This window comes from Ursus maritimus, unplaced genomic scaffold (genome assembly GCF_017311325.1).
Source record: "Ursus maritimus isolate PB19 unplaced genomic scaffold, ASM1731132v1 scaffold_24, whole genome shotgun sequence".
Lineage (NCBI taxonomy): Eukaryota > Metazoa > Chordata > Mammalia > Carnivora > Ursidae > Ursus > Ursus maritimus.
In genome coordinates, this window is record NW_024424897.1 from 2,770,447 (window position 1) to 2,784,921 (window position 14,475).

At 56.3% G+C, this 14,475-nt stretch overlaps 1 protein-coding gene across 1 annotated transcript in view; it reads left to right on the plus strand.

The window, feature by feature from the left end:
• Positions 1-2,510, plus strand: part of CBX4 (chromobox 4) — a 6,279-nt gene extending 3,769 nt beyond the window's left edge. The window contains exons 5-6 of the mRNA XM_040641196.1: positions 5-20; positions 286-2,510. Of these exons, the coding sequence (XP_040497130.1) occupies positions 5-20; positions 286-1,698 (1,429 nt within the window). The 3' untranslated portion in view covers positions 1,699-2,510. The remainder of the gene's footprint in view (positions 1-4; positions 21-285) is intronic.
• Positions 2,511-14,475: the final 11,965 nt, after the last annotated feature.

Sequence of the window (14,475 nt, forward strand, 5' to 3'; positions counted from 1 at the left end):
CAAGACCGCTGGTGGTACAGGTGAATATACTCGCTGGGCCCGGGCCGTCCACTAGTCTTCCCCTTGCCATTGCCACCTGAGCTGCCTCCAGGCCCAGAGGGCACGGAGAGTTTCTCCAGGGCACCCAGCTCCACTTCCTTTCGACTTGACCTCCGACACACTGGCCCTGTAACGCAGCTGCTGACGCGGTTGGGGCTGGGACGTTCCTGTTGCTCGAGGGATGCTCTGGGGCCGGTCTTATCCCTCGTCTCACCTCCCCCTCGCATCCCTGCCTCCTTCCCCCAGGTACCTACCTTTGCCCGTCGCTCCAACGTGCTGACTGGACTCCAGGACTCCTCCGCAGACAACCGCTCTAAGCTGGAGCTGGGCGCTCAGGGCAAGGGCCAGGGCCACCAGTACGAGCTCAACAGCAAGAAGCACCATCAGTACCAGCCGCACAGCAAGGAGCGAGCCGGCAAACCCCCACCGCCGGGCAAGAGCGGCAAGTACTACTACCAGCTCAACAGCAAGAAGCACCACCCCTACCAGCCCGACCCCAAGATGTACGACCTGCAGTACCAGGGCGGCCACAAGGAGGCGCCCAGCCCCACTTGCCCGGACCTGGGCGCCAAGAGCCACCCGCCTGACAAGTGGGCCCACGGCGCGGGGGCCAAGGGCTACCTGGGAGCTGTGAAGCCCCTGGCCGGCGCGGCCGGGGCTCCAGGCAAGGGCTCCGAGAAGGGCCCTCCCAACGGGATGACGCCGGCCCCCAAAGAGGCGGTGACGGGCAACGGGATTGGGGGCAAGATGAAGATCGTCAAGAACAAGAACAAGAACGGACGCATCGTGATCGTGATGAGCAAGTACATGGAGAACGGCATGCAGGCGGTGAAGATCAAGTCCGGCGAGGCGGCCGAGGGCGAGTCGCGCTCCCCCAGCCACAAGAAGCGGGCCGCCGACGAGCGCCACCCCCCCGCCGACAGGACTTTCAAAAAGGCCGCGGGGGCCGAGGAGAAGAAGGCGGAAGCGCCGTCCAAGAGGAGGGAGGAGGAGGCGCCGGGGGCCGGCGACGCGCAGCCCCAGGACGCCGGTTCCCGCAAGCTGTCCCCGACCAAGGAGGCCTTCGGCGAGCAGCCCCTGCAGCTCACCACCAAGCCCGACCTGCTGGCCTGGGACCCGGCCCGGAGCTCCCACCCGCCCTCCCACCATCACCACCACCACCATCACCATCACCACCACCACCACTCGGTCGGCCTGAATCTCTCCCACGCGCGCAAGCGCTGCCTGTCCGAGACCCACGGCGAGCGCGAGCCCTGCAAAAAGCGCCTAACGGCGCGCAGCATCAGCACCCCCACCTGCCTGGGGGGTAGCCCGGCCGCCGAGCACCCCACCGACGTGCCCCCCACCGCCACCCTCCCGCAGCCCGAGGTCATCCTGCTGGACTCGGATCTGGACGAGCCCATAGACTTGCGCTGCGTCAAGACGCGCGGCGAAGCCGGGGAGCCCCCAAGCGCCCTCCAAGTGAAGCCCGAGGCGCCCGCGACGGTGGCGGCGGTGGCAGCTGCGCCGGTGACGGCGGCGGAGAAGCCCCCGGCCGAGGCCCAGGACGAGCCCGAGGAGCCGCTGAGCGAGTTCAAGCCCTTCTTTGGGAATATAATTATCACCGACGTCACCGCGAACTGCCTCACCGTCACGTTCAAGGAGTACGTGACGGTGTAGCCGGAGGGCTTCGGAAGGGGAAGCGCCATCCCCGCGGGTGGCTTAGCACCTGGTGCCTAGGGGCGGACTCCTCCTCTCGCCAACTGCGGGAGATCCGGGCCTGCCCTGGTGCGAGGACGCCCCGGAGCCGCAGGATCCGCGTCCCTGTGCGCCCCTATGTCGGCCTCTGGCGGGGGTCCGCCCCCCCCCCCGGCCGGCACTGGCTCCTTCCGCGCGGGGCCTGCGGGTCTCGCCCCCGACCTGCCCCATCTCCGCGCTGGACCTCCCCTCCCTCGTGGACCTCCGGGACTGACAGGGCAGCCACGCGCCTCGGTCTCAGAGTTATAGTATTATATTTTAACCGTGCTAACTTGTCAAGTGCAGACTTTACTCCCGTTTGTACGTGGTGTTATTATTGAAATGTATTGTTTGAGCTCAAAAGGCCCGACCACCCCCTTCGGGCTGATATATATATATTTATTTGTAGGTATTTATATATTGAAATATAAAAACCTAGATTTATGGAGTTTCCTCTAGATCATGTTATATTCTATATCAGACGAACTATTTTCTGTTGACCTTTCTTCCTGTTCATTCAGTATTTCGGTTGATTTCATTTCCTCCCCTTCCTGGAACTGCAATACCAGTAACGTTGGTATATATTTTTTGATACTGTACACATGGATGTGTTGTTTCTATGTGCAAAAAAAAAAAAAGTTTGTTTAAAGGCTAAACGAGCTCTCTAGAAACTGCTGCTACTAGAAATGTCTAAACTATAAGCTTCCAATTATTACCTGCTTGAATGTAAATATTAAATGGAGATGTTGAAGGTGCATTTTCGCTGTTTGAGATTAGCGCAGAGGGAGCGTTGGAGGTTCGGGAGGCAGCTGGACCCCTTTTCCCGCCCCCCTTACACCTTAGGTCTCCTCCCGTCCTGCGCTAAACCTTTTGCAAAGGCAAAGCGGACCGGTTGCACGGGCGCGCGCCAGACGAGTGACCCTGCTCCCCGGAAGTCGAGAGGCGCTCCAACGGAGAGGGGAATTCCTGCGGGGGGAGGGGGTGTCAGCGTCGCCCCCGCCCCCAGGGCTTTCGGCCCGCGGTGCCCTGGGCGCTGGCAGACCCGGGTATCCGCGTGGTGGGGGGAGGGGTGCATGGGTGAAGGAGCTGCGCGGAGGAGTGGGTGGGGCTAGCCCCCCTTCCCCCGCAGGCGCGCGCCGCACCCGCCCGGCACCTGCTGATCTTTGCCCCCCACCCACCCGGTGCGCCACACACCCAGGCGCTGGCTCTGGTGGGGCAGGGGTGTTTTTAATAATCTTTGCCCGGTAAGGTAGGTTCAGCGGGGAGGGGACCCTCCCACCCTGTCTAGCGTCGCTTGCTGGCATCGCTGGCCCCGCCCCACCGAGGAAGCCGCCGAGGCTCTTTCTCTGCCAGGCTCTCTCCCCGGAAACCACCAGACCAGAGGCTCCGGCTGGAGGCGCAGAGAGCGCGGCCAGGGCAGGGGCGGGGGGCTTCCTGCGTGGTGGAGGGGGAGGAGGAGGGGGAGGAGGCCTGGCGAGCAAGTCCTGCCCACCCCTGTTTCCTCAGTGAGCGAGGGAATCGCGGGACCCCGTCTCACCCGTCCTGCTTTGGGTGGCAAGGCTGGGGCCCTTGGTGTCGCGGGGCAGGAAGGGGTTAAGGGCCCTGAGGGGCCGAGGGGAGTGGGCTGAGCACCAGGTCGTCTCCCCGGGCCAGGAAGCCTCGACTTGGGGAGGCAGCAGCCGTGGCCAGCTTTCTGCAGACGCAGCGATCTTCCTCCTGACTGGCCGGGGGCCGCGGGACTGGGGCCCTGGTGGGCGCCGGGCTGCCCCTGGCCTCCAAAGCCCCTTGCCTGCCCGCCCGGGACTGAGGGCCAGAGCCTGTGCAGGGCGCCAGGGCGGAAGAAGTCAACGTGGTTCAGAATGGGGAGGGGGCGGTGGCGAGAGAGCGAAGCGCTGGGAAGGCCAGGGGAAGAGATAGAGGGCCAGGAGGGCGGGAGGCCTGAATGCGGACAGTGTGGCCAGTGTTGGCTGCAGGCCACCAGCGGCTGGAGGTGGGGGAGGGGAGGGGGGAGGGGAGAGAAGGAAGGGAAGTTCTAAAAAAAAAAAAAAAAAAAAAACCGTTGGGAGTTTCTAGCCCTGGCTTTTGTGAATTGTCCCTCCCACTACTCCCATCACCCCAGCCCCCTTTAGAGTGAGTTAAACACTCCCCCCTCCCCCCTCCATGTAATGAATGCCCTTTGCCACCCTGGGAGTGGAGGGAGGGGTGATCTTGACTGCTCCTGGCAGACTGCCTGCTCAGCACTAGAATTGGGCCTGTCGTTCACGGGCTGGTACACAAAGGCGCTTGCCACGCAGGGATTTGGTCTCCCTGTTTTTCTGGTAGAGGAAAACTAAAAACTCAGGAGTGGGAAGGGGAGCCCTTGTTCAGGTCTGCACAGTTGGTGACTTGGGAGTGAGCCTTAGCCCCTGAGGGTGCCCCTCCTATGCAGTGGGTGGCCTCTGCCAGGCTGAGCCTGGGCCCCCCCCCCATGGCGACTTGGGGGGGGAAGGGATGGCACTGTTGGCAGTAGGGAAGAAAAATGACCATTCGAGGAAAGGTGTGGCCTGCAGGTGGGCGGAAGCCTTGAAAACTGGTGGCAGAACTTCTGCGATGGGTCCTTGAAGAGGGTGATCCTAGGTGGAGCCTGGAGCCTGAGGTCGGAGGGCTGACAGTGGGACAGAGGCAAACCGGTAGGTGAGGAGGAGCTGTAGGGACAGGGACACCTGACCTGGTGCCAGACCCAAGAGCGTCCAGCAGCCATTCTGACCCCAGGACCCTGTCACGTGCTGAGCTCCTCTGACATGCGAGGCACTACCTGAGCGTCTTGTTCCATTCAGACCCCAGAGCGTTTGAGGTTCCTTGTGGGATGAGAGTCTGAGGTTCTGAGGGCAGGACAGCTTGTCCAGGCTGGAGGCCCCCGCCTGGTTCTGTGCTGATTCTAGAGCCCAGCTGTCTGCTCCACCGGCCTGCGGAGAGGTACTCCACGGCGACCTGACCTCCGGGCCTCTGGAACACACGTGTCCAAGTTTGGGCACACTCAAAGAGGGTCAGGAGCCCTGGCATGGGGACAGGGGAGAAGAGTCCAGTAGCCCTAACTCCACTGGCTGTGGACTGATTCTTCCTAAGGAGGCCTCGATGTCTGTCGGTGCCCAGCCCTTCACAAGCAGAGGGTCCTACGCCCTCTCTTTGAGCCCGAGTTCAGGAGGAAGAAAGCAAGCAGGAAGCTGGGGCCTTAACCCTACATACTAGGAGACCCACACTTCATGTTTTTTCTCCTTTCTGAGGGGGCTGAGCCTTGAGCATAGAGAGCTGGAGCTGATCCACCACAAAGACAGGGGTTCTCATGAATCCATTCACCCCCGGGAAGCTGGTCCCTCCCCCACCAGCCAGGGCCCAGTCTCAGCTCTCTCCCTGTAGCTGTGCTCACCCCAGCTCATCGTCAGGTCAGCCTTGGACCCCGCTGGGGTGACCTGGAGCCAGGGCTGCCAGACCGAGCACAGAACAATCTAGGGTGCCTAGTTGAATGTGAATTTCATATGGACGATGCATACTTTTTTAGTATGTCTCAGGAGATATTTGAGATACTAATACGAAAAAATGCGTTGTTTATGTGAATTCAGATTTCACTGGACATCCTGGATTTTATCTAGAAACTCTGTTGGGGTCCTGACTAGCCAACATGGGCAGTCCCTGCCCACAGGGAAATTTCAGGCCCCCGGGAGAGAGAAGGTGCAGAGAGCTGAGCATCACGGTTCTGGGGGCAGTTATCATAACGACTCCACGCATGTTGACCGGGCACCGCGTGCCTGCCGCATGTCTGGATTGAAAGGGGGCGGGGGGAGGTACACGGTGGCCACAGCTGGACAAAGGAGTGAGGGAAAGCCTGAACTGGTCCACCCTGAGCTCCGGGTTGAAGGCTCTTCCTCACTCCTGCCCACCCCAAACAGCAAACTTCTAGAACACACAAGGAGGGCAGAATGGATCTAGTCACAGGACCTGCTCCCCTCATCAGCAACCCCACCCTTCCCGCATCTCAGCTTCCTCATACCCTTCGGAGATGTGCTTTGAGGATCAACTGGGTCAGGAGAGAGCCTTGAGCGCTTCTGGAAAAACCCCTAAGTAAACATATAGGATATTTTTTCACCAGGGAACATTAAACACGCCTTGTCAGATCCAAACTCCTTCCAACGACTCTGGCCTGGAGCCCCAGCTTGACGGAGGGTCAGATACCCAGTGATGTTTACCTGGAAACTGACTGCCAGCCTGCCCTCCCTCCCTGCCTTCTTCCCTCCTTCCCCCTCTCTGTAACCCAGTGGGCACCTCCAGGCCTTGGCATGCTGCCCTCACTACCTGCTTGCTGGATTACCCGTTGACCTGCGACCTCATCCCCAGCCCCTCCAGTTTTATGCTGGGTCCCCGAGAATGACCCTGGGACATGAGGGAGTGGGGACGAGCCCCCATGAGCCAGACCTGCACTCAGAACCAAAGCCGCATGCATTTCCAAACGAGTTTCGTCTACGGCTCCCTGTTACGCTGGCCATTCGCTGCCGTGAGGAGGGAAGAGCCCCGAAGAGGAAAAAGTTATTCCTGGACATAGTATCCGTTTCCTGTGGCCATAGTTCAGAAATCACTGTCATCGGCCTCCCCCCACCCCATGCCTTTCTGCGCCTCCCTCCTCCCTTTGCAATTACTGATAACGGTTGACATTGAGCACTCCTGAAGAGCAGGGACCTTTAGGGGGATCATCTCATTCAGTGCTCACACCCGTTCTCCAGGTAGGTCCTATCCCTGTCCCTGTCTCACAGATGGTAAGACAAAGGCTTAGAGGCTCAAGTAAGCTGTCAGGTCCAACATCCAGGGGTTCGGAGATGGATGTATCTGTCTCCAGGGTTCATCCTCCCACCTTCCAGGGTGCTGTGGGTCCTTCAGAGGACCAGCTCGAGCCCCAGCCCCTCCCTGGAGGTTGTTCTGGATTATTCCAGCCGTTACCAAGGCTGGCTGTGCCCTGAACTCCTGCAGTATTTCCTGCCTCCCCCCAGATCATCGTCCATCAGTTTCATGCTGCAACATACACATATGTGGGGGGCCTCCCCCGTTCTCCAAGTAGACACAGCCTTGAGCACCTCGGGAGGCGAGGGGCATGCCTTGGGTGTGTTACACATTCCCAAAGCTTGTCCACAGCTCTTAGATAAACACCTTGGAATCCGATGTCTTGCGTGTACGAATAGAGTCGTGTGTGTGTGTGTGATTGGACAATGAAGCGTATTCCCACACTGCAAGTCATGAACAGGGTCCAGGGACCAAGGAAGGGCCCCGAGCTGTCCCCAGGGGCCTCCGTGCTCAGGCTGCAGAGGCTGGGGATTCAGGCCTTCCTTCTCTCCCCACCAGGGCAAGGCAGACGCCCACGCTCCGCTGCCCCAGGGTCCTGCCACCCCCTCCTCCCTCACCTGGTCCATTTGTGAGAGTTTCAGGAGGCTCTAGGTAATCATGCGGTAATTGAATTTAGGGAAACAGACCCTAAGGATAATCCTGGAGTCAGTTCCAGGAAGAATCACGGTTTAATTTCTGCAGTTCGCTGGTGGCACCCATCATACGGGTCCTGACAGCACGGCGTCTGCCTCATCATGATGTGTCTCGTTGCAACGTGCGATTCGGGTCGGTAGAGAGAGGCATGTCGATGTCTGCACACAAGCAGAAGACACGGCACACAACCCTCTTTTATTTTCATATATGGTCTTCATCTGAGCTGCATGGATAAGACCTCACACCCGGCGAGGACTCGCCGAATGTAACCGGCGATCGCTGTTTCGCTTAACCAATGCTCCACAAGTGCTCAGACCTAGGTAGGGGCACACAGCCGGCCTTACCCAGGGATGTGCAAGGTGCGTGTGCATGCGTGTGTGCGTGTGTGTGCGTGCGTGTATGCGCATGTGAGCATGAGGCCTGGAGGAGGGACAGAGCAACGCAGCCGGACTGGCAGGAATGCCTCTGCTTTCCTGCCTCAGTGAAGGATCCTTTCAAATGCACCCTGGAGTTTAATATTGCCAAAGACCTGACTCCTTTCAACCTGCGCCAGGTGTAATGTAAACCTCCCTGGATTTCCTCCCTTTCCTGTTTCATCTGAGAAATTCTTCACTAATTCCATGGTATCTGGTTTCTCATTGTTTCTCTCAGCTTCAGACAGCCCCTTGGGGTGGGCTTTGCGAAGGTGTGCTTAACGCTCTCAGCGGTCCAAAATGACACTGGCTCTACCCTCACTGCCACCTCCGCCCTCCAGAACCTCTTAAAAGGGACTGCTCAGGGCTGTCAAGGCACCATAAGCCGTAAGGCCCTGGGGAAAAGAGCAAATGCCTATCCCCAAATCTGAGCGGGGTTTTGGGTGGTCACTTCCCTTCTGCAGAGCGGTACGCGGACTGAGAACAGGACAATCATGTGAAGCTGTTTCATGATATAATGCTGAGATGATCTGAATATAGCAGAATAATGGTATGTTATCCATTTAGGGTTGAGGACAAGGAATAATCGAGCATGGGTGGAGGAGGCCTGAGGCCTGGGCCGTTCCAGATGCAAGCAGGGGACCATCTATTTTCCTCTGACTCCCTCAAGGAGGTGGGGTTACAAAACCATGTGGATGTTGGGGGGTGGGGAGAGAAGAGCCTGGCGAGCAGAATCCCTCCTAGGAGCAGCGGAAGTGAGCATCCTTATGGCCATTTCCTGCTTTGTTTTTTGTGCTCCCCGACTCTCCTGCCAGAGCTGAGCTGGGAAAGGAAGCACCAGGCAGGGCCAGAGAGAGGCAGGGCCGGCTGGGCTCCTCTCAGCCTTCACTGCCCCCCCACCTCCTCTCCAGGCATTGAAAATTATTTATGTTTGCAAATTGCTTTTGACGCACATGAGTTATTCCTCTTGCCTGCCAACAGGTCTGGGGATGGGAGAGTTCTCGAACCGGCAAGCTGAGAAATCAGGTCGACTGCGGAAGGAGCACGGATGTGAAGTCAGGAGTCCTGGGATCTGGTCTGGCTCCACCATGGCTATGCCCCCACCTCCCCTGCCCAGGCCTCTGGTGCTTCATCTGCAAATGAGAAGGTGGGTGTGAGCTCTCCAGACCCCAGTAGCTTGTGGCTCTGACGTTTCTGGGCCTGTGACTCCCAAAGAGATACAGATGAGGTGGGCACCAGCCTCTTCACTACACCTGCACCTGTGCCTGGCAATTCTGCTGCTGAGTGCTGGAGGCTGGAGAGGTGGCTACCCAGCCCTGGCCTGGCAGGAAGTGTGGGACAGGGCGGCAGGGCAGCCAGGAATGCTTCCTCCCTTCACGTTTGCTTCATGCTGGTCCTTACCCACACCTGATTCCAGAGACCAGGATGGAGACAAATGTCTGCAGAGGACCCATCCGGGTGGAAAGTCCCTGGGACCGGTCCAGGAGAGAAACACACACAAACACCCCGATAAGCATCCTCATTGGGGGCACAGCCAGAGCAGGATCTGCTCCGTGGCAGGTGGGTAGAATCGCCCGCCCTTCAGAGAGGAACAGATTGGACCATGGACCATGGACTCCTGGAAGCTCAGAGCAGAGAGGGGCCATGGAATTTTTAAGTCCTTCACTCTACAGATGGAGAAACTGAGCCCCCAAAAGGCCAAAGCGAACATCCAGGTGGATTACCTACCACTCTCTGCCCACAGGTGGGCTATGTATGTTCCAACAAGGATTAGTGTTCACGCAACTCACCGACTGCAAAACTGTATTTATTAATAGGACTAATGATAACATAATTCAAAGGCCAGTGCCATAGCCATGAGGCATCGGCCGCATGCTGAGTGCCATGGTCTGACTTCTGTTCTCTGGACTGTGGTTTGGGGCTTAACCTAGAGAGAAGACAGGATGATCTGGGCTTCTTCCAAGCCAGTGACCACCGAGCAGGGAAGAGGGCTGTTATGGGTTCAGCTCTCCAAGATGGCAAGACACCTGCTAACCTCAGAGCTTTGAGTTGGCTCTGCCTTGGCAGAAAGGTGATATTTGCTCAGCCTCAGGTCTAGAGTTTGGGGTCGCTGCACTCTTTCCAGGGAGAGGACCTATGGTGGGCAGAAGGCAGCTGGATAGTGGGGAGAGAGACTGTCCTGCAGAATGTCTCTCACCCTGAAACCTGTCCTTTCTCCTGGGCTCCGAGGTGCATTCCCAGAGCACGAGATCCCTCCTGGGTAGATTCAGGTGTTCCATAGGCCCAGCCTCTCCGAGCAAGCTCTCATCAGTTCCCTTTGCATCCTCTTAGGAAAGAAGTGCCTGCGAGAGGCTACACCAGGTCTTCAGCTGTGAGTTCACCTGGTGTAAGTGGCGCCTACACACATCTCAGTAATTTAGAGAGAGGGATGGGGAAAGGGTAAGCCAGGACCAAAATCCAGGAAGGAGGCAGCAGCTGAGAGAAACAAAAACCAGGCAAGACCAGAGATAAGGAGAGAGACAGACACAGAGGTAAGGAGACCAAAAGGACAGGGACGAGGGAATGGGAAATGATCATCAACAGAAACTGAGACGAGAAGTGGACAAGGAGAACGTGAGTGGCTCAGAAATGCCAGGTTGGAAGGGACCAAAGTTAGCATCACCAATCTCGGGACAAACTGACATGTGCCTCTTGACATGATGTACTGAGGAGGACAGAACATCCCTCTAGGGGCATTCCCACCCCAAATGCAGAGCCAGAATCTAACCATGCAGAAATATCCGATGGGTACTCCTCAAACGGCCAAGGTTAAGGTACCCAGAGAAAGGCAGAGGCCCAGTCCAGGCTTAAAGGACACTGAAAAGACAGGGCATTGAATGCAATTCACCATCTTGTTTTGGCTCTTGGAGGGGGGGGGGAAACTATTATAAAGAGCGTTATTGAGAAAATTGACAAAGCGTGCATATGGCCTTGTGGGTTCGTATTGGATCAATGGTAAACATCCTGATTTTCGTTATGGAAGAAAACACCCTCGTTCCTAGGAAAAAACACACTAAAGTATTCAGGCATAAAGGGCCACAAGGTTTCCAACTTCCTCTCAAATTGTTCCCAAAAATATGGGGAAAATATATACGTATATACAGGGAGAGAGCGATAAAGCACATGGTAAACTGCAAACCCTGGTGATCTAGATAAAGGATATATGGAGATTATTTTACCACACTTGCAGCTTTTCTGTATTGGCAAAAAATACTGAGTCGATATTCAAAAAAGAGGTGCTTGGAGCCTTCTTGTTGAGGTGGGGGACAGGTGCTGAGCCTTTTAGTGGTGCTGAGAAGAATCAGAAGAGCGGCCGCAGGCAGGCAAGCCTGAGAAGCAGCTCTCCAGCAGCTGAGGACATCCGGGGCACTTGACCCATCCCTCGTCACCTGCTTGAAGGCCGTTTGCCACCCCTTCACCCCATGACCTCAACATAAATGAATGGGGTCCAGGGAATCCCACAGCTGCCCCTTGCCCTGTACCAAGAGGTATCAGCCATCTCCGCCTCACACCGCACAACAAAGCCCAATCTTGCTCTTTGGCCACATGAGGAAGGAGAATCCAGCAGAAGCAAGGATTAGGTCATCCGGGAAACGAGGCTCCGTAGGCCAGCTGCTCCGAGCCCACCAGTTCCGTGCCCTGGGGCTGGTGGCTCTGTCCCCCAACGCTTCCCAAGCCTGGCCCATTCTTAGCATTTGGGTTTCCTAAATATCTCCTCTTGAAAGAAGACTTCCCCGACCAATGACCACCTTATTACCCTGTTTTTTCTTCTTATTGATTTGTTGACTTATCTGCCTTGGGTTTCTGTGTGTGTGTTTTGAGCAGGACACAGAGCTAGAGGTGAGGTCTCCCAGCCTCTACCCCGAGGAGCCGACAACTCAGGAGTTCTGTGAATACGGGCTGGCTGACAGGCCACATGTGGGTCCAGCTCTGAGACTGCATGGGCCCCAGAAACACTTAGTCACGAGGTCTCGTGAAGAGATCCCAAAAGGAGAGCCTCCCTGGGCCCCCAGATAGCCCTCTTCACGCTGACCTGGGTATTTCCATCCTAATCACAGAACATACCAGAAAAGAATCACACCTATCCGCTTTCTCCCTCACCTGCCAGAAATGGGAGGGAGCAAAGTCAACAGAAAACAGGCAAAAATGCTGCTCTGTCAGCCAGGTTCTGAGCGGACAAGTGAGCGAGTGAGGGGATGAAAACCTCTGCTAGTTTAGGGGAGTTTCGCCCTGGCATATAGGACACTCGAAGCACTGGGCGGACCCCAGGGAGGCCTGAGTTTTGTCCCCTCCCTGGAAGTTGGCATTATACGGGACTGCAGCGCTCCAGGAAGCTCATCAGAGGTGACCTTGGCATCCCAAGAGGAGCTGGCCCCTTCCAGAACCTAATGAGGGCCCAAGGAGACAAGCCTACTGAAATTCAAGTCCCAAGGAGACGGAAGCAGCTCAGAAGGTGTTGAAGAAAGGCTTCAGAGCCACGTCCATCGAAATGTGTTTACTGCTGTTGGCTGCTTTGTGGCTTCCCTTGTGACATTGTTGAAAGATCTAAATACCCCCGGTGCATCACAGGGAACACGAGGCACAGGCCAATTTAGCTCATCCAATCTTGGCAAGTCAGCACGTAGGGACCATATTGACATTTAAAACATTAGAGGCGATCTCCTGGTCTGCTCCGGCCTCCTCCCCAGCTGGCTGGAGAGAGGAGATGTGCCTCCAATTCTGGACCAGCTGGATCTCTTGCAGATAAGCCATTTCTTTGTCTTGTCCTTACCTTGTGCAGCCGGGATGGGGATTGCCACGCTGAATGACTGCTGACAAAGGAAGAAACTGACTTGTGACCTAGTGTCCCAAATTCCCATCCTCAAGATAAGAGTGGGCAAACAGTCAGATCTATAAATAATGCTTCCTGAAGCACCTCACAGACTTGGCAGGCGAGGGCGTCTCACTTGTCTCTTCCCCAGCGCGGAGCTGGCGGGCTCTCTCACTGGACCCTTGGAAGCTCAGATGCGGGAGCCCTGCTTGCGTTTCTCCACCCTGTGCTGAGCCAAAAGCACAGAACCTTCAGCAGCCATGAGACGGTTCTCATCCCTCCACTCGCCTGCAGCCATGCCGCTGCCTGGAAATTAACTTGGGTGCAGAGGAGCGCTCCTTAAGGTCTCCAATCCCCAGTTCACCCCCAGTTAGGGGGAGGAGGCTCCACCAGGCTGACAGAGAACATGTCCAGAATTCCATGGCGGTGGACTCCCATCTTGCCCTGCAGGTAGCCCTGCGTGACTTCCCACCTGCTGACGCGAGTGGGAGGCAGGGGACGCATCCGTCTCTCTCGCTGCCATAACCAGTCTGTAGTTACCGGACTCGATCTTCGTCTTGGTTCTTCTCTCAGCTCCCAAAGAGATCATTTTTGTCATAGTTTGTAAGGAATTTTGTTCTCTCTCACTCTCTCTGATAATTTTCATCACCAGCTTGAATTCAGAAGAGATGCCCAAAGTGACACCAGCCCCTGGGTAAACACCACTGCCTGGTGCCCCCATGACCCGATAATGAGAGTAACACAATTATAGAATGTTCACTGGGCCAGGCTCTATGGAAAAGCCTTTAGGGGATTTGTCTCTTCTAATCCTCGCAATAACTGGATGGAACACAAACTATTATTACCCCCATGAGGAAATGGATGCTTTGAGAGGTCAAGTACCTGGCCTGGGATCACAGAGCGAGTGAGTAGTGGGACCAGGTAGCCTGGGCTCCTCACCACAGAGTCACACAGCTGCCATCAGGGATCTTTGGACACAAACAATGTCTGGCCAGGATGTCCCCCTGGAGGACTGATAGCATACCCACAACCAATCATACATCAGAGGCACCAGCTGTGAACTGAGATGAACCCCACAAAGTGGTCAGCTCTTAGAGCCAGAGAGTCACCACAAGGGTGGAGCTGGAAGGAGCCTTGGAAAAACTCCAGGACACCACCCTCTCCTTTTACAGGTGAATTACAAGGATGCTTGGGCCCCACACTTTAGCTGGTGAAGCATCCAAGACCATGAGGGAACAGCCCTTCTGTCTGTGGTCCCCACATTGGGGTTGGTTCTCCAACCAGACTGGGGCAAGAGAAATCAGCTTGATATGGGATGGGACCTGCTCAAGTTCTGATTCAGACCCAAATATTCTGCCTTTTTCCAGAATTGGCTCAGCCCTCTGGAGGCCCCCCAAGGTAAACATGGTGGTAGGGTAGCCTCCAGAATGAGAGGCTGCTGGGTACCACAGCTGCCCTCTAGACCCAGCAATGAACGCCCCCTCTTAACAGCTGGGCGTCTTTGCAGCCTCTTCTCCCCTGCAACTGCAAGCCAATAAGAGGATTTTTATTCACCATCTTCACTCCTGGTAGTTCTATTTCCATGGCTACTCCAGGAACACTCAAGCTTTGCTTACATCCTCAATGGGCTGAGCTGCCAGCCCTAAAAACCCTGAACCATAAGCCTGTGTTGGTCAGGCAACTTCCATTCTGGCCTTTCCTGCAGCCCCAGCCCCAGATTAACCCATTATATGCTCTCAATATCACCCAACTCTTATCTTTGACGGCGCTCACCAAAGTTGTAAATCACGTAGGGCGTATGGTTTTTCTTTTACTGACCTCTCACCCTAGGCTTTAAGCTACATGAGGTCAGAAGCCAGATCTGTTTTATTCATAAGAGTACCCCTGAACTCTGAGCACCGGCCTGACCAGCATGGAGAAGATGCCCAGAAAATTTTTGTTGGATGAATACATAGA